The 18254-nt window shown below is 57.4% G+C and overlaps 2 protein-coding genes across 3 annotated transcripts in view; one reads left to right on the top strand and one right to left on the bottom strand.

Annotated features, from left to right (window-relative positions):
• The first annotated feature begins 5 nt into the window (after positions 1-5).
• NKIRAS2 (NFKB inhibitor interacting Ras like 2) lies at positions 6-2482 on the top strand. Of its 2 annotated transcripts, XM_005513360.3 has the most exons (4): positions 6-486; positions 1043-1120; positions 1218-1284; positions 1673-2482. In XM_005513360.3, exons 1-4 carry the CDS (start codon positions 393-395, stop codon positions 1767-1769), a joined length of 336 nt encoding a protein of 111 aa, XP_005513417.1. In that variant the 5' UTR covers positions 6-392; the 3' UTR covers positions 1770-2482. The 2 variants fall into 2 exon arrangements, with proteins under 2 accessions (XP_005513417.1, XP_005513415.1); XM_005513358.3 differs by having other exon boundaries at positions 109-486; positions 1043-1284.
• Positions 2417-18254, bottom strand: part of ZNF385C (zinc finger protein 385C) — a 63648-nt gene continuing 47810 nt past the window's right edge. The window contains 7 exon segments of the mRNA XM_065039300.1: positions 2417-5247; positions 5819-5932; positions 6116-6303; positions 7583-7912; positions 8538-8709; positions 11354-11464; positions 15328-15470. Of these exon segments, the coding sequence (XP_064895372.1) occupies positions 5023-5247; positions 5819-5932; positions 6116-6303; positions 7583-7912; positions 8538-8709; positions 11354-11464; positions 15328-15470 (1283 nt within the window). The 3' untranslated portion in view covers positions 2417-5022.

Raw genomic sequence — 18254 nt, 5'->3', positions numbered from 1 at the left:
CGGGCCGCCCCGCCCACTATGGGGAGGCAGCGAACGGCACCGGGCAGCCGCTGGAGGCACCGGGCACCGGGCAGGAGCACCGGGGAGGGGTCTCGCCTCTTCTCGCCTCTCACTCGCTGTCGCCGCAGTCTGGGTTTCCCGGCACGCTCTGGTCCGCCCGCCCGCAGGGGGGCGCTGTGAGCCTGCCGGGCCTCGCCCCGCCCGTTCCGCCGCCGCCGCGCCGCTGAGGCCCCGCCGGCGCCCCGGCCCCGTGGGCTGCTCCGCATCGCTCCGCAGGGCCGGCACCTGTGGGCTGGGCCTCCGCTGCCCCCTCGGGCCGTTGTCCGCGCCCGGGCTGTGTGTCCCGCAGCCCTCCCGACCCCGCTCCCCGCAGCGGCCGCGGGTGAGGCAGCATGGGGAAGAGCTGCAAGGTGGTTGTGTGCGGCCAGGCCTCCGTCGGGAAAACGTCCATCCTGGAGCAGCTGCTGTACGGGAACCATGTGGTTGGTGAGTTGGGGATGGGAGCAGGAGCTGAGGGTGGAGCCGGGGACCCCGAAAAATGCAGTTGGGGAGGAAAGACTGGATGATCCTGAGAGATGGAAAGACTGGATGATCCTGAGAGTCTTTTCCACAAAAATGATTCTGTGACAGCAGCGTCTCACTACAGTACGTTCCAACAGCGCGTCCTCTGTAGTAAGAGCCCTTTTTCCACTCTGTGAATGTGTCGTAGCTACAGCTTTCAGTGAAGACGCTCAACTTCTATCCTGTTAGGCTATTAACAATGTGATTGATGAAAGACAAAAGTCTTTCCTTCCTCTGGATGAAACCCTGTCCTGTAACCAGCCCGAAGCTGCGTCTAATTTTTGAGAATAAAAGCGCACAGAAATACGGAAGTGAATCATTTGCGTTACACTTTCTGGATAGACAAACCTTTATTTTTAAAGCGAAAGGTTCTCTCTGTGTATAGTAGGTGATAGCCTGAAGACTGTGCTGCCGCAGTTTGTGCTGTGGCAGGGCCAGCGCCCTGGCCGTGGTCCCCATGTGTCCCCTGCGTCTCTGGCAGGCTCCGAGATGATCGAGACCCAGGAGGACATTTACGTGGGCTCCATCGAGACGGACCGAGGGGTGCGCGAGCAGGTGCGCTTCTACGACACGCGCGGCCTGCGGGACAGCATGGAGCTCCCCAAGCACTGCTTCTCCTGCACCGACGGCTACGTGCTGGTCTACAGCACGGACAGCAAGGAGTCCTTCAAGCGCGTGGAGCTCCTCAAGAAGGAGATTGACAAGTCCAAAGACAAGAAAGAGGTGCGTACGCCAGAGGAAAGCAGCTGTAGAGTGGGACCTGCTTCCCTTGTTCAACTTCTCACCTAGAAAGTCTTTTCTATAGCTTGTCACGAGATGGTGACAGGGGTCCCTGTTTTCTAAGACTATCCATTGTAACCAGCTACCGTCCTGGGATATGTTCTGCGTGTGCAAATGTTCAAAAGGCTCCTCCACTTTGAGGCTGGTTTGAGACACACACAAAAAGGAGAAAAAGCTGCTAGAAGGGAGCACTGGGAGATGTTGTGCTTTAAAAAGTCTTAGTGCTGAGTGGGAATCAGCTGCAGGACTGGGCCGGGCATGGGGGGTCTGGCAGAGCCAGCCCTGCATTGGGTCCCCTCAGGGATTCTTCCCACCTTTTCTTTTTGAACAGGTCACCATCGTGGTTTTGGGGAACAAGTGTGACCTGCAGGAGCAGCGCCGGGTGGACCACGATGCAGCCCAGCACTGGGCCAAGAGCGAGAAGGTGAAGCTGTGGGAGGTGTCGGTGGCCGACCGGCGCACGCTGATCGAGCCCTTCATCTACCTGGCCAGTAAGATGACGCAGCCGCAAAGCAAGTCTGCTTTTCCCTTGAGTCGCAAGAACAAGGGCAGCGGATCCATGGATGGCTGAGCCTTGTCTTCCCTTCTGTTGCCACCTCCTCTCCCTCACCTCCCCACTTCCCTTGCGCATACCTCCTGCTGAGCCTGTTTGGTGTCACCAAGCTGGCGGGAAGGTGACACAAGGAACGGGTGTCCTGGGGATGGTTTTTGAGGGCGGGAGAGGTGACCCGTCTCCCTGCAGTGGCACAGGGACGGCTCTTCTCAGCGCCCAGCCCCTGCAGACGTTGGAGGTGCTCCAGGAACCTCCAGGAACGCGGCACTCGGGCACGGAGCCGTCCCTCTGCGCTGCGGGCGCGGGCTGGCACCGGCGCAGCGAGGGGCTCGCCAGCAGGTGGGGATCAGCTCCAGGGCTGAGCGCAGCCAGGCCGGAGGAAACAAAGCCCTCTCTCTTTGTGCTGACTCAGAATCACCACAAGACAAAGGGGCAGGTGGCCCAGTTCTACCCAGGTAAACGTGTTGCCTTCAGCTAGTCTGGATCTAGGAAAAGAAAAAGAAGTGGCAAGAAAGTTCTGGCTTGTTTATATTTGTTCCTTTTATTTACTGAGTAACACAATAAAGCAATGAGATTTGATTATCAAAATATTTTCCTTTTTTTTTTTTTTTTCCCCAACAGTTATAGTACATCAAAAAAATATACAATGAACATTACGGGAGGGGTACTGGCCAAGTCCCTAGAGTCTGTTTATTCCATTTTTGTGGGTTTTTTTGTTGTTTTTTTTCTGAATCAAACTGTTCACATCACTCCAAGGTTATTTACAGAGGGGCACACGTTATTGAGCGCTACACACTACGCCCTACTACCTAGTACAGCATCTGCTAATCAAAGGCAGTAAATGCTTTGGAGAGCACGGGAGCGGGGGCTGCGGTAGAGGGAGCGTGTTCTTACGCAGCTTGTCGCAAGTATTATTGTTATTCGAAGGAATGGCTTTCAAGGGGTTAAAGTGCCAAGTGTAGGAGTGTATCAGGACCCCACTGGTGGGGGGGGCAACGGGAGCAGCTGCTGCTGGCTCCAGCACAGGCGTTTTAGAACAAAAATGCGGGGGAACGACCCACTAGTGCTGAGGGCTGGAGCGCGGCTGTTCCCTGCGCTCGTGAGCGCGTTGCAGGAGGGGACACGCTGCCCATCTCTGCTGTGGCCAGGGCTGGGAGGTGATGGGTGAGGTGACCTGGGGAACAGCAGAGTGGGATGAGCGGGAGGGCTGGGGCTGGGCCGCCTGGCACCGCGAGGCTGCGTCCCTCCCGTGGGACATGGCCAGGCTGCACGTGTCCCCTGGGACCATCTCCCTGTCCCTGCCAAAGCCATTGCTGCTGGGAGCCTTCCTTCCCTCGGCCGCTCTGAGCCACATCTCCCACCACCGTAAGACCTTTCGGTTGTCTCTACCTCCAGCCTTCCGCAAACTCTCGCTCTTCTCTTCCCAGCCCTTGGGGTGGAGAGGAGATGGATCCACACCCAGCGGCTCACTCGCAGTCCTGTCCTCGGTGACAGGAGCACGGCGGTGTCACCACTGCCCTCCAGCCGCAGGCGTACGGCCCCGCGCTGCCCCGCTCCCTCTGCGCAGGTTTCCTGCCCTCGCCCGGGGCTCCAGCTCTGGGAAGCAGCAGCATTTCAGCTGTGTGAGTTACCCACTGGCCGGTTCCCATCGCCAGGATCCTGTCCTGAGCGTCGGTGGAGCACACCGGGCAAAAGTCCTCCTGAAATCCAGGCGTTGCTTCTGGCCAAGACGTCGGATGAGTGTGCGTGTGGCATCCCAGGGGCTGGGAGGACAGGTGGGTCACAGCAGAGGTCTCCGCGCCAGCACCCTGGGCCAGGGGACAGGAAGGGAATCGTCTGCACAGAGCTCAGTGTTGCACTGGGTTTGTTTTTCTGCTCCGACCACCACTCCTGCATGAGCACCAAAATAAAACGCAGACGGCAAATGCGGCGGGCGAGCTGCTCCTCCTGGATTGCATAGATCGGGGGGGGCCGTCACTCCAGCGGAAGGTCCATTTGGGTTGCGGCTTTTCCTGCATATTTCTATTTACAGCAGCGTTTTCAGACCAGGTCTCCGCTGGGCTTGCTGAGCACAGTGAGAAGCAGAGCTACGGCGTCGGAGTCCCTCCGGCGCCCGGTTTCCCGCAGGCTACAACAGGAACGTGGCAGGGAGAGCACCGGCCATGGGCTGCGGGTGCCACCTGCTCTTTGTACCTGATTGTCTGGGCTGCTGGGGACACTTTGTTTTTGGGAATGATGAACTCCCTGGAAGCTCCTAACGGGGATGGGGTTGGATGGCCAGGCATTGCCTTTCACCAGAGAACCAAAAGTGCTTTAGGGACATTCGCTCAGCCTCACAGCATCTCCCGGGGGGCAGGGACGGGACTGCAGGACGGAGGCGCTGAGCACAGCGTCACCACCTCAGGGAGCCCGTCTCTGTTAGCGTGTGCTTTGGGGGTCCAGGGCAGGGGCAGTGTGCTTTTGGAGGGAGGAGTCGCCGGCCCTGGGCTTCAGCTATTGCTCTCGGAGTGAAGATACGGTCAGGGTGCCCACCGCCCACTGCCGCGGGGGCTCTTTGGCTGGTGGGACGTAGCGGGTTGTGGGGTGCAAGGGGCAGAGACACCCCCAGCCAGCACAGACACAGGCACAGCCAGCCCGTTGTGAGAGGGGAACTGCCACGTTTCTGCTTGTGCTGGGGTCGTTTCTCCCAGTTAGAGCTGGGAGCTGGCAGCTCCTTTCCCGCTGGGCTGGCAGGGACCGGCCACAGGATGCTCCTTCCCCCAGGGAGCAGCTGGCGGCTCTTCTTCCAGTCTGATAACCGGGAGGGCGATGAACAAGGAACCAGCGGGCCAAGTACAAGCAGTCCCTGGCCACGAGATGGTCCTGGTGACAGGGGCACCGTCCCTTTCCCATGCACCATGCAGCCGTGTGACGGGCTCCTCTGCCGAGCGCGGGGCTGCCACGGCTGCAAGGAGTGGCGGGGCTGCGTGGCGGGGCTCTGCCGAGGTGTCTCACCCCAGCAGGAGCACTCTTGAAGTGGAGGAAGAGCCGGGGTTGATGTCTACGACTATGGTTTCCCACCAGCCAGAAGAGCAGCCTGCCTGGGCACATCACCCCACAGCACAGCCCGGTCACCGCAAACGGACCCTCTAGTAGGGGGCGAAGACGATGGGGCCCGGCGTGGTGCGGACGTGGGCCGGCGGCGTTCGGAAAAGCGCTGGTCCGAGGATGGGGGCTTGGAAGAGGGTGGTGGCGGCGGCTGGTCGCAGGGCGAGGGGGCCGGGCATGGCGCAGACGGCGGCCGCGGTCAGCGGGCTCGGGAGGAAGCGGGTGGCCAGGGTTTTGGTGAGATGCTTCTGCAAAGCCAGTTTGGACTGCGAGGAGGGAGGAGGAGACACAGTGAGACACACGCTCCATCCCACAGCCTCGGTCCCTCGGCTCAGCTGCTCCCGGCACACAGGGACACCCCCGTGGTGACAACCTCCCCAGGGAGGTCCCCAACCCCATCAACCAGCCCTGGCATTTGCAATTCCCCACCGCGGTGCTTTCCTCTGGTGCCATGGGGTGAGTTTTGCTGCCAAACTCTCCGCTAAGCTACACATCTCTGCAAGCAAACACTTAGGCTTGGTTTACCTGAGCCATGCCAGCCCTAAGCACCCAACTGTCACAACTCTCCCGCTCAGAAATGGCTAAACAGGTGGAAGAATCACAAACGCTGCTGCCAGAAGACACACAATGATTCCTGTGCTCGCTTTCCCACAAATAAAGACTCAAAACTCTCAGCACTCCAGCCGCCCTCCCCAAGGGGAGCTGGTTAATCCTGATCACAGGAACCGAGGCCTTAAGAAAAGCATCCCCTGTATCTCTGATTGCAAGAAACAGCTAACACGGCAAAGGACATTTCGGAGAGCAAACCCAGCGGGTAATTTGCAGGCAGACAGATACCTTGAGAATACTCACTGCGAGGGCAGCGTTCTTCTGCAGCTTGTTGTAGGGGCTGTACTTGGGCTTGGGGGGCTTCCCCGCCAGCCTGTCTTTGTGCCGCCGGCTGCTCATGTGCTGGAGAGGAAAACAGCCCCGTCACAGGAGCCAGGACAGTGAGGACAGACCCACAGCACTGCGTGGTTCAGGCCCACAAGGGACACCCGTCACCTCGCAGGGGACCGTCAGGTACCCACCCCTGAACCCCCGGTGTCCCTCCGCTCCCAGGGGAAAGGGACATGCCAGGCCTGGCACCGTCACCTGTTTCAGCTGGGTCTCTGAATTCACGTAGATCTCGCACACTTGGCAGTGGAACGCCTTGTTCTGGATGTTGATGCTGCCCTTGTTGCCGATCCGCTTGGACTTGTGCCCTGCCCGGGAGAGGATTTTGCCTCGGCCTCGCCGCAACTGGGTGCCGTGACCTTCCAGCATTGACTTGTGCTTGGCGCCTGGGTGGCAGAGGGGACAAACGCTTGACTTTGCAAACAAAATCCCAGCTCTGTGCCGAGTGCTGCAGCGAGGATGCTCTCCAAGCATCCCCCACCCCATGACACCCTGGTCCCCGCACCAGCCTTGCAGGCAGAGGGGACACGGAGCTGCCCGCGTGTCCAGCCCCTTGCTGCGGATGCTACAGCCCGTTCCCAAACCCTGCCAAAGACCCATGGCCAGCTGCGCTTTGCAGGCAGACCAGAAATGCTCAGCTTCCCGGAGACACCCCCCCCATCTCTCTCCGTGTGCCAGACCTTCGGAGAAACTGCTATTTTCAGCGTGTGCTGGAGCCTGTCGCCTGTCCCCGGGCGTTCGCACAGTCTGCAGAGCCGGGCACGTGTCGCCGGCTGTGCTGCAGCATCCGAGCCGTGCCCAAGGTCACAGAGGATCCGGCCATGGAGCCAGGAATAGCCCAACGGGGTGACAGGAGGAGGGGATGGAGGAACCCGAAATCCCCGCACACCTGGGGACAGGGCGCTCCGTCCTGCCCCTGCCGGCGCGGGGACAGCGGGGTGGGGGTAGGCAAGTAATTTAAACCATGGCTAATTCATTCTATTTTTTAAGGCGTTAAGCAAGGAGCCCGAATCCGTGTGACAGCCACGGAGGAACGCAAGCCTGCAAACATTTTGTTTGCTTGTTTGTTTTTCCCAAATCAGCTCCTAAATTCGTAACCGGAGCTGACAAAAGCAAAAGGGCACGTTTGCAGCTAAGCCGCAGCCGTGTCCTGAGCCGACCCCTGTGCGCGGCTGCTGCTGCCGCCCCGGCGGGCAACTGGGGCTGGGGGAACTGGTTCCCGTTCTTGCTGAACTGGGGGGGTTGCTGGGCACAGCCCATGAGCCACCGCTTGCTGCTGGGCTCCGAAGCTCCTTAGATTCCCAATGGGCTTCTCAAAATGACCACCAAGGTGCTTTTGGAAGCATTATCCTGGGGCTGAAAGGGGCCCCGGAGCTCATGGTGCCATCAGCCTCAGGCCAAACTGCCACGGAATATAAAGTAGCCTCTAATCACTTGATTAAATGTACCTGAAAATGTCTTTAATTAAAAGACATGAACAATAAGAGAGCATTTGACCTTGCTAAAATTCACTCTGTAAGCTGCAGCACAGGTAAGAAACCACCACTTATTTTTGCAAGCCACCTTAATTAACCTTTTTTTAATTAAAGCAACACTTGTTAAATCTCACTGTTTCCCTGCAAGGCTGTTTGGTGATAGGGCTTTGTCCCACGTCCCCGTCCTTACCGGTGTTGTGAGCCTCCAGCTGGGACAGGGAGTTGACGGTGACTTTGCAGGTGGGACAGTACAGGTGCTGTTTGCTCTTCTTCCCCTCCTTGTCACCCTCGGGGACCGAGCTGGCGCTGCTGCCCGACTCGATCGCCTGCGCCTCCGCTGCCTGTGCGGCCGAGGAGGCCACGCTGGTGACATCCGAGGTCCCCTCCGAGAGCTCCGAGGCCGGTGGGGAACCCAGCGAGGTGACGCTGCCCGACAGCTCCGTGGGCGACTCCTCGGCTCCGGGCGTCAGCGCCAGGCTGCTGCACGCCCCCTCCGGCTCCTGCAGACCGTTGGCTTGAGCTGGCGGGAGGGGGGAGGAAAAGAGGGGGGAAGAGAAAGAAATGGGCAGAAAGAGAAAAGTTCCCTGTGCTTGGTTTTCTCCAGAGAGCAGCCCTGTCCTCGCTGAGACCGGCTCAGGCGCCACCTGCTCACATCCACCCTTTTAAGATGGACAAAATATTACTGGAGAGAGTCCAGTGGAAGGACACAAAGATGCTGATGGGTCTGGAGCATCTTTGTGATGAGGAGACACTGAGAGAGCTGGGGCTGTTGAGGTGGAGAAGAAAAGCTGAGAGAGATCTGATCAATGGGATCAATATCTCAGGGTGGGTGTCAGAGGATGGACCAGACTGTTCAGTGGTGCCCAATGCCAGGGTGAGGGGCGACGGGCACAGACTGAAACACAGGAGGCTCCATCTGAACACAAGGAGAAACTTCTTCCCTTTGCGGTGCCAGAGCCTGGCCCAGGCTGCCCAGAGCGGGTGTGGAGTCTCCTTCTCTGAGACATTCAAACCCCCTGGGATCCTGTGTGATCTGCTCTGTGACCCCAGGTGGGGCTGGGGATCTACAGGGGTCCCTGCAACCCAAACCACCCTGTGATTCTGTGATTCCTGCTGAGGATGAGCAGACCCCTCTGCCCACGTACCTGTGCTGCCAGGCTCCCCATTGCCATCGGGGCTGGGGACAAAGTCAGTGGCCCCGTCCTGGCTGGTGGCCACCGCCACAGCCCCCATCACCTTCTGCTTGTTCTTCATGGCCTCGATGGCTTTCAGCCTCCGCGCGTGCTTGTGGCCCTTGTAGTGAGCTTCTGCCTGGTTCTGGGGAGGGACAGACAGGGCCGGCTGTGTCGGTGCTGCGACCGGACAGACAGACGGTTGGACGTGGGGAGGATGGTGGGGTCTGCCCCGGGCTGTGGCTGCTCGGACACGTTCCCAGCGCAGCCACCTCCCCTGGTGACGCTCATCCCTGGGGCTGAGGCTGCCTCAGAGGTGCCATTTATATCTATAAATATAAACTGCTTGAGTCACCATCCCTGGAGGGGTTTAAAAGATGCAGAGATGAGGTTCTTAGGGACATGGGTTAGTGACAGCGTTGGGTTAATGGTTGGACTCAATCCTGAGGGTCTCTTCCAACCAAAACGATGCTATGGTTGTATGATTTTTGGCTGGGTGTGGCACAAGCTGCCTTCCTCCTCCCACCAGATCCCTCTGCACACTAATGTGTTTGCGCCAATGTATCGCTCTGCTAAGACATCACCGCATTGCACAGCCGAGATAAGGACCCTGCTCTGATTAAACGCATCAAGTCGCTTTTTTAAAGGAAGCTTTCAGGCAAAATTTACAACTTCAGAAACGAACGAGTAATTGTTAACTGTAAAAATAAAATAGAAAATTCCGTCGGTGGGGAGGACACGTCTCCCATTGTGAGCTCACGGGTGTCCAACATGCGATTCGCATTCATGGGCTCCATTCTCCCAGCGAGCGCTGAATAATGAAGCGCACATTGATGGGTTGGTGCCTGCACCAAACTGATAAAAACGCACACAAAAGAAAACCACCCAAACATTTGTGTACTCCGCCGCCGGGGACAATGCCACATTGTCCCACAAAACAACCACGGTTTAGCAACTTATGGCAAGTAAACGCAATATGAATTAAGACACTGTACCACTGAGCAGCACACATTAATTTGCACGGTGTTTTCCAAGGCCAGCTGAGGCTTGCTGGGCTTGGGAAGAAGCAGCATCCCTCCCCTTCCCTCCCCCTGCGCTTTCCGAGGGCTGGGAATGGTGTCCGGGGCTGCGCGGTGCCGGACGGGTACGTGGGAAAGCGAAAGGTCCATCTGAGCACGGGGCCTCATTAGTAGACACAATAAACTTCCAGCAGATAACGGGGCCGGGCTGCAGCCTAAGTAGGTCACCTGGCACCGCCGCCGCTCCGCGCAGAAATACAAGTGGTGTGCAAGGGTCTGCGCCAGGACACACAGACGTGACCTCGGGGGACACGGGCAGGGACGGGCCGAGCGGCACCGGCTGTCTGTGAGGGCAGCGGGAGCACGTGGTGGGACCGACTGTCCCGCACCGCACTTCCAGCTGGGATGGGATCACAGAATCACTTTGGTTGAAGAGACCCTCAAGATCATGGAGTCCAACTGTTACCCCACCGCTGGCACTGCCTCATGTCCCTGAGAACATCATCACTGAGAACCCTCCAGGGATGGTGACTCCAGCACTGCCCTGGGCAGCCTGTTCCAATGCCCCACAGCCCTTTGGGGAAGAAATTGTCCCCCACATCCAACCTCAACCTCCCCTGGTGCAACTTGAGCCCATCTCCTCTCGCCTGTGATGTAGCTTGGAACGGGAAAGTGATGCTTTTCCCGGAGATGCTTGGTTGCAGAGCAGAATAATTAAGCCGAGAAATGCTGACTTTTGCTGGCAGAGCAACACGCGGCCCCGGGCGCTGCTGCTGCAGCTCGGCCGGGCTGGGACGGCACCTCGGCGGGAGGCAGAGCCAGCCCGGCCGGGACGCAGCGTCCGAGCGGCCCCGGGGAAAGTGAGAGCAGCTCCTGGCAGGCAGCGCCGCCAGACACGGAGCGCAGGCAGCAACGTGCGCTCGCAGCCCAGAAAGCTGATTGTATCCTGGGCTGCATCGCCAGCAGCGCGGCTCCCGGTGCGGAGGAGGCTCTTGCTGCTCCGCTTCCATCCCCATTGCTTGCAAATCCCCATCCCTCTCCCACCGGCTTTGTGGGAGAATTCCCTTTCAAAGCGTTTAATCAGTTTTCCCCACAAAAGATCAGCTGCGTGCAGTTCGTTACCGCAGGGATCAATGAATGTTCCCTTCCTCCCCTCTACAAGGTGATTGGTTTGCTTATAATAAAAGGCAGGAAAAAAAACCACAAAAACCCCAACAAAACAAACACCTGCTGCACCAGAGCTCCAGGAAGCCAAGGCAGGAAAGATTATTCTCAGCTCCCAAGGACCAGATATGAATTGCTCAGGCTGATAAAGCAGCTTAAGCACAAACAGCAAGACCAAGGCAGCTGGGAACAAAATGATGGGGAGCAGAAAGAGCCAAGGTGACAAATAGAGGTCACGGCAGCCCCGGGGAGCATCTGGGAGATGTCGGTGGGAATGGCAGCCGGGGAGGGAACGCCGGGGAGGTTTAGATTGTAAACTGGGAACAATTTCTTCCCCAAAGGGCTGTGGGGCATTGGAACAGGCTGCCCAGGGCAGTGCTGGAGTCACCAGCCCTGGAGGGCTGGACAGATACTGAGATGAGGTTCTCGGGACATGGGGCAGTGAAAGGGTGGGGGAACGGTTGGACTTCTCTAACCAAAATGATTCTATGGTTCTACGAGCTGCTGCCTGCTCCACGGGTGTCTGTGCATTGTCCCCATTAAGGGATGCTCCTGCCCGGCCATGGGCACTGTCACCGGCCCCGCTCGCCCCCCAGCCCGGCTTACCGCAGAGTTGAAGCGCAGGTGGCAGATGTTGCAGGAGATGAACTGCTTCTTCTTGAGCGGGGCCGGCACGCCGAAAGTGTGGCTGATCACCGCCTTCTGCACCGGGTCCATCTGCAACGGGAGGGAGGGCAGAGGGTGGCTGGGTGACACACCGGGACAGACACCCGTCCCTGTCCCCCCCACGCTCGCCGAGGAGCTGCTGCAAACACCAGCAGAGCTCATGGCCGGTGTCCGGACTGAGCAGGCGGTTGGGGCGCGGAGGGACCCCGGGCACCGGGGAACATGTGCTGCATGGATGCCCCTTCTTGTCCTTTTTAAACCAACCATCCAAAACAAACGGGCAGGAGCCCAACGCCTGCTGTGGTCTGGCAGAGGGGATGAGGCTGCTGCGGGGTGCAGCCTGTGGACCCCATCCTCTCCAGGTCACTGTGCCCCCGTGTCACCTCCCTGTCCCTTCTTCCCTGACCACAGACACCGGTGCCCTGGGTGGCAAATTATTGGTATCTATTTGAGCTCCCAGCTACTTCCCTCCACCTCCTAATGCCGGGGCAGCTTTCTGAGACACTTAACAAGAGCAGAAACCCCCAAAATCAGGGAGCAGAGATGATTAAAACGAGCAACCAGCCATTAATCCTCCCGTTCTCCATCAGGGAGCTGAAACGTCCCTGCGCAGAGCCGAAGGCACAAGCAGAGCCACGCGTGCCTGCCATGCACGGGACACAACAGCCCCGGGGTCGGTCGTGTCTCCGTGGGCCCGTCGGTGTCGGGGCAGCGCGCGGGGGCTGCAGACGGGCACAGGCTGATGACAGCCCCCGGCCCTTCTGTCTCTCTGCCCAGTCATTCCTCAGCCCAGGCAGCAAACTTGTTCGAAAAGCCATAATTGTTTTAAACAAAATGCATTTATTAAGGGGAGGGAAAATAAGAATAAGCTCTTTGTTTGAGCATGGCTATAATCTATAATGCAAGTATTGTTCCCCTACCCTGTGGCATAGGAAGATTATCTTATCTGAGTCCTGCTGTCAGCAGAGCCTTGGGTTTGCAGGCGATCGTATTTCTCTGCAAAGCTATTTCGTTGCTGAGACAGGTGCATCAGTCTTCGAGGCACATGCCTGGACAACAGAGCCATTATCAAGACCCCAAATTCCTTTCCAGGAGTGAGCAGAATGGTAAGAGCAGGTGATTAATGAAGTGCCTGTTTGCTATGAAATTTTACTCACTTATCTGGCATATAAACGAAGAGGCATTTGGGGTTCGACAGAGACCTGGAGGAAGCTACAGATGGCAAAGATGCTGCTCCACCCTGATGACAAACATTGCTACTTGCTACAGGCAGCATCCTTGCGCTGCCCGTCTGCAGGCAGACGTGGGGCTGGCACTTGTTTTCAAGAGAAACACCCACCTTTTTCATGTAAAGGAAAGAAAAACAGCTCTAACCTTCACAGCAGCATCAGCACCGGCTCCTCCGCCCCCTGAGCAGCGCAGGAGCAGGGCTGGGGGTAGAGGGGGATGCGGAGGGAAGGGACATGCTGCACAAAGATGCAAAACTGGGCAGGGACCATCCTGGCATCAACCTGAACCTGGCAGCGATGCCGGCGGCACTGGGGCCGCGGTCCAGCACTAAGTCCATGGCAGTGACACTGGTTGCCCCACCAATGGGTCCCCTTGTCCTCCTGGGGCATAAGGCGATGGCACGAACCCAGGTCTTCACACGTCTTGTGGTTTTGCCAATCCCCCCCTGCTCAGCCCTATGGCACGGTGAGGAGTTAGAATCAGAGAATCATAGAATAATTTGGGTTGGAGGAGACCCTCGAGATCATCGAGTCCAACTCTTCCCTCACCCCTGGCGCTGCCCCATGGCTCTTTCATTCTCTCCGAATGAAAATACAAACTCCTCCCTAAGGTATGCACACACCCCGCTTTTTGGATATAAAAGGACCCCCCAGCTCTCCTCCGGGGTCTGTGCCGCAGCGGTACATACCGGCAGCCAGGATGGGGGTGCTGAGGCTCTTCCCGGCGGTTTCCAGCAGAACTGACCTGGGAGCAGAGGTTGGCTTTGGGCACCGCACACTCGCAGAATAAAGATCTCGGCTTTCTAGTCAATTCTTATTGACTCACATTACTTTATTTATCCCTGGATGTTCCTACCGATATAAATAGAGATCCCTGCGCTGAGCTCCCTGCCAGCCAGCGAGGTCAGAATCGGGAATTCACAGGGACGCAGCATCAGTTCAGATTGCATCTTCTGCCGCGGTTTTGCAAGACGCTGCGGGGTCCTGGGGATTTGTGACATCCCAAGAGCTGCAAAGGACTTTTCAAGCATGAAACACACCTTCTGTGTTGTGTTAAGATTTTTTTTCCCCGTTGTTGTTGTTTTAAGTGGCAGAGCTTGGCTTGGAAAGGTTTTGCTCGCTCCAGAGTAAAACATCTGCTGGGTTCATGAGAGCCTTGTGACCTGCTCAAAGTGCAAAGTGTTCTGCTCAGCAGACGCAAACAGCTCCCGCTGTGCAGGGCAACGCCGAATCCTGCGCAGCATCCCCAGCAACGCCGGGTAAGCAAAGGCAAACCCTCCGATTGCTCTTTATAGCAACTCACGGTAGCTCTCCCAAAAAGTAAAATGCCCTGATTGATGCCCCCTCCCACCCTCTCAAATCACCCCTGTGGCTCAGCTGTCACGTGGAGTCTCTGACCTGGCATCAATGGTCACTTGGACAGAGAAACGAGGAGCTGCCAGCCCGGCTCCAGGCACAGCGATGCTCAGGCCCTGCATCCCGCAATGGGGACTCCGCTCAGGGTCCCCAACACCAGCCCCTCGCACCCCCAACACAACACAACCCCAGCTGATCAGACCTGGCTGAGCTCAGAGCAATTAATGTAATTAATTCAAAGTGCCCATACAGGCGGGACAGACCCCCAGCATCTCCATCCCTGTGTCCGACTCATCCCCCGAACTCGAGGAGTCTCCTCCGAGCGCAGAACTGGCACGACAGGGCTGTGCGGCTCCAGCAAGGGCCAGATTCATTCCCACATTATTATTAGTATTGTTTTTAAAGCAACGCAACTCTGGAGAACACGTGCCAAGGCAGGGCAGGCAGGAGCCACATAGAACAAACAACAGGGTCTGGTTCAAGTGAGCTACTGACTCCAGCGCCCAAAAAAAGGAGCCCAGACAAAGAGCAGCAACCTTAATGGCATCAAAAACATCCTCCTCTCCTGTGCTTCTGCTTGTTAGCACAGGGAGAGACAGGCTAGAGCTGGGATTTCAAAGGAGCTTAAAGGAGTTAGGCATCTGAATCCCATTCAACAGCAACAGGAACCCTGCACTTAATTTCTACAGCTGTCTTTGAAGATCTCGAGGATAATTTGCACCTTCTGAGCATGTTTAATCTCAAACCGCTTACAAAAGGCCAGCGAGCGAGGGGTGAGGGAGCTCAGGAAAGTCCCATTTCCAGGCTCACGAGGGAAACAAAACAGGGCATTTACCCAACCCAGAAACGTCCACTTTGCCTCTGTGGAGGAGACACCCAAGCATTTGGTCCAGGTTCAAGGTTGGGGACTTGAAGCCCAGCGAGGTGGTGGGAGAAGTCCCACAGCATCCAGGCTCACCCACAGCACCAGCCACGTTCCTTGTATCTTTAGCTGCCTCCTCTCTCTTTCTTTCCTTTCCTTTATTTATTTCTCAACTAATGAACTGCTCTCCAGAGCTACTTTATTACTATTGATTGCAGGAGCAAAATCCAATTGATCTTGGTTAAAATGAACCACCTTTATAATTCTGGTATACAAGGGAGCTGTCTGGGCAGGTACCGCTTCGAGCTACGGGCAGGTGCATTGCACTAGTGTCCAGCGGCCAAACACCCCGATAATTAAACCAAAAATTATCTAATGGGGTTGAAGAAGTGGTGCCACGTAGAAGAGGGACCAGTGCAGGGCGGAGGGGTCCAGCAGCTGGTGCCCACCCGTCCCCCAGGACTCACCGTGTTGAAGTTGGGGAAGAGGTTGAGCGGTGACGTCCCGTTGAGCCTGAAGGTCAAGAAGTGCTTGATGTCCAAGGGGGGATGAAGGGGACGGCCGGGAATGGGCAACGATGCTAAGAGGGGGCTGCTGTGTCCGGAGGGACCTGGGCAAGCAGAGGGGAAAGAGCAGCATTAGCGCTGGTGGCCGCAGCTCATGGTGTGGGGACATGGCACACGGGGACACGGCACATTGGATGATCTGCTGTGGGCACCCAATCTTCTTGGCAAAATGTCCCAGCTCAGGGTGGCTCTGGGACCAGCAGCCAAAGGAGCACCCTGGCCCCAAGCATCTTTGCAAAAGTTGTGAACGTTGGGTCCCCAAGGACCGTCCCAGAGACGTGGGTGCCCCAGCTTTGCCCCTCCACACGTATTTTCTGTGGAAACCCACAAGGATGGGCTCCCCCCAAACTGACCACGAGCTCCAGTGTGTGATTTAAAAATAGCCCACAGTTATTAATAATTTTCGTTTTCAAAAGCAAACACCCCCGGGAAGGAGGGAAGGACAAGCAGGGGGGCTCTGCACCCGCTCCCCATCCCAGCGCACCCCCTGCCCCACGGAGGGGCTGCGCTGAGCCCACACACAGCCCTGAGCGCGAGGAGGGGCCAACTTAAAATCAACAAATGAGTGAATAAAACACAATTAATAAGAAAAGGGTTCAAAACGCTGCTAGCCAGAAAAGCCCATTCGCATCTCGCACGACTTCACACCTTCTCCAGCCCACCTGGGCAGCCCTGTTCCTTCACCTGGAACATGGACAAGGCCAATATATCTGTCTATATCTGTCTATATCTGTCTATATCTGTCTATATCTGTCTATACATAGACATTTTTCTCTATTGATTTCTGGGTTCTTTTTCACCTCAAAGTGGTCATAGCGAAGCATCACCCTCCACCCACTGACCCCCAGTGTTGCAAAGACCCTCATGAGACGACAAACGCAGTTGATGCCCCAGGGTGCTGGGTGCTCCCACAGCAGAAACACAGACCAGGAGCTGTCCCCACCGACCGAGAACCATCACCATCAGTGCCACATTGGGACAGTACCAAGATACTTGTTCCCCCAGCCTCCTCGCGCCCCGACAAGGCCGTGCAGGACCCGGCAGCAGGTTGGTGCTGCTTTCTTGCTGCATTTTGCTCTCCACCGGCAGAAACTGGTGCAGGAGCCGAGATATAAATCAGAAATTCAAAGTTTCGGAAGATTTTTGCTCTGAATTTGAGCAGCCAGCGCTGGCCCTGCGGGCACCAACGACCTCTTTCTGGGCGAGTGGACACGGGCGGCTCTTCAGCGGCTCCGGAGCCGTCCCCGAGCCAGGCCTGACTCCGGGGACAAATTACATTTTGCTTCATCAGGCGTGCATTGATCGAGTTAATTCCAGAGTCGCCCAGAAGGGAAATCTGTGAAACTGTTTAAAAATAAATAAAGACGACTACAGCAGCAGCGACGAGGGAGGGAGCAAGAGCAAGCAGAAGTGGGTGAACGGTGCACCATTAACCTTCTGAGGCGTGAAACGGTATTTCTGCATCAAATCATCTGAGACGGCAGGGCCGGCGCTGGGGGACGCAGCCCCCGGGGACCCTCCAGCCCCCAACACGTGGCCGCATCCCTGCGCCAGAGCAGCAGATGCAATGAAGGCATTCGGGGCTGGATTGCAAGAGTTTCCTCTTGCTTTTGTCAGTGCGGTTTGTGCTGACTGCACTGGCCTTAAAATATATATAATTTACCACCGGGAGGAAGAAGAGGGCAAGCGGACACTTCCCGCCTCATCAACAGTAACCAAATAAAGGGAATTTACAGCTCAGCCAATGCCACCGTGCTGGTGAAACCCCGTGACCGAGGGGCTTGGTCCCCAGGGAGCAGCTCCCGCACTGGGTGGGCATGTGGCTCTGGGGGACCATGGCGGGGACACGGGCTCCTGGGGACGGCCATGGTAAGGACAAGCTACACCAAGCCACTTCAGCACGTCCTCGAGCCCAAATGTGTGGATTGAACATAGTTCTGGGCTGGGTCTGCAGTTCAGGGGTAAAACAGGCACAGAGAGGAGCCCAGAAATCCTGACCGAGCTGGGACCCTGCGCAGGGGCAGGACGTGTCACTCCTGGTTTTGCCACTGAAGGAGACAAGACCCCAGGGAGCAGGACAACAGCATCATCACTGCTCAGGCACCCTGTGAGGAGCCGCCCTGCATCTGCAGCTGGCAAAGGGAGAAAACCCAGCGCTCGCTGCACAGGGGATGAGCCCCAGGCTCGCTGTCCCCCAGCTACAGGGGGAGGAAGGACAGCAGCCACATGGCACGGGGACAAAGGCACCATCAGCTTCGGTTCACCTGAACCCCAGATCATCGTGAAAGCACAAGCATCACGTACAGAGAGAGGGGCAGATGGGCAGAGCAGCCGCAGCCTTGGTGCCAGCAGATCTACCCCCCGATCCCCCCGTTGGGGCACTGGGCACCCACACGATGCTCTTGGGGCACCTTCCCAAGGTTACAGGGCCGCTCCGCTGCGGCTCCTGCCTTACCTTTGCTGCAGGGCAGATTCCGGCAGCAGCTGCGGGCTGTATTTTTAGTTATTAATTAGGCACTCAATTAAGGGGATTTGGTTTGGGGAGAGTGACAGGGCACACAGAACTGTATAGAATGACACGACCTTACCCGAAGTGACGGGCACGGCCACCGGCAGGATGGGCTTTGCTGGTGAATGGCATCCCCAGATGCTCGGCCTGCAGCTCCAGAGCGGGACCGTCCCCCGCTGCAGCGCTGGCTTTGGTCTCTCCCCCCATTTTGGCAGAGGAACCCCCACCAATGCAGCAAACACTGCTTCAGCACCACGGTGACAACCCCACGGTGACAGCCCCGCGTGTCCTGCTGGGACAGGATGCGGTCAGGGCTCTG

Source organism: Columba livia, chromosome 23, assembly GCF_036013475.1.
Source record: "Columba livia isolate bColLiv1 breed racing homer chromosome 23, bColLiv1.pat.W.v2, whole genome shotgun sequence".
Classification (NCBI taxonomy): domain Eukaryota; kingdom Metazoa; phylum Chordata; class Aves; order Columbiformes; family Columbidae; genus Columba; species Columba livia.
This window is presented reverse-complemented; position numbering and strand designations above follow the sequence as displayed.

Bases quoted from the DNA above. Each gene is read 5' to 3' on its own strand.
- NKIRAS2 (XM_005513358.3), top strand. From the start codon at position 393: ATGGGGAAGAGCTGCAAGGTGGTTGTGTGCGGCCAGGCCTCCGTCGGG. The intron at 487-1,042 runs GTGAGTTGGGGA...CGTCTCTGGCAG, and splicing joins GTACGGGAACCATGTGGTTG to GCTCCGAGATGATCGAGACC. The intron at 1,285-1,672 runs GTGCGTACGCCA...CTTTTTGAACAG, and splicing joins AGTCCAAAGACAAGAAAGAG to GTCACCATCGTGGTTTTGGG.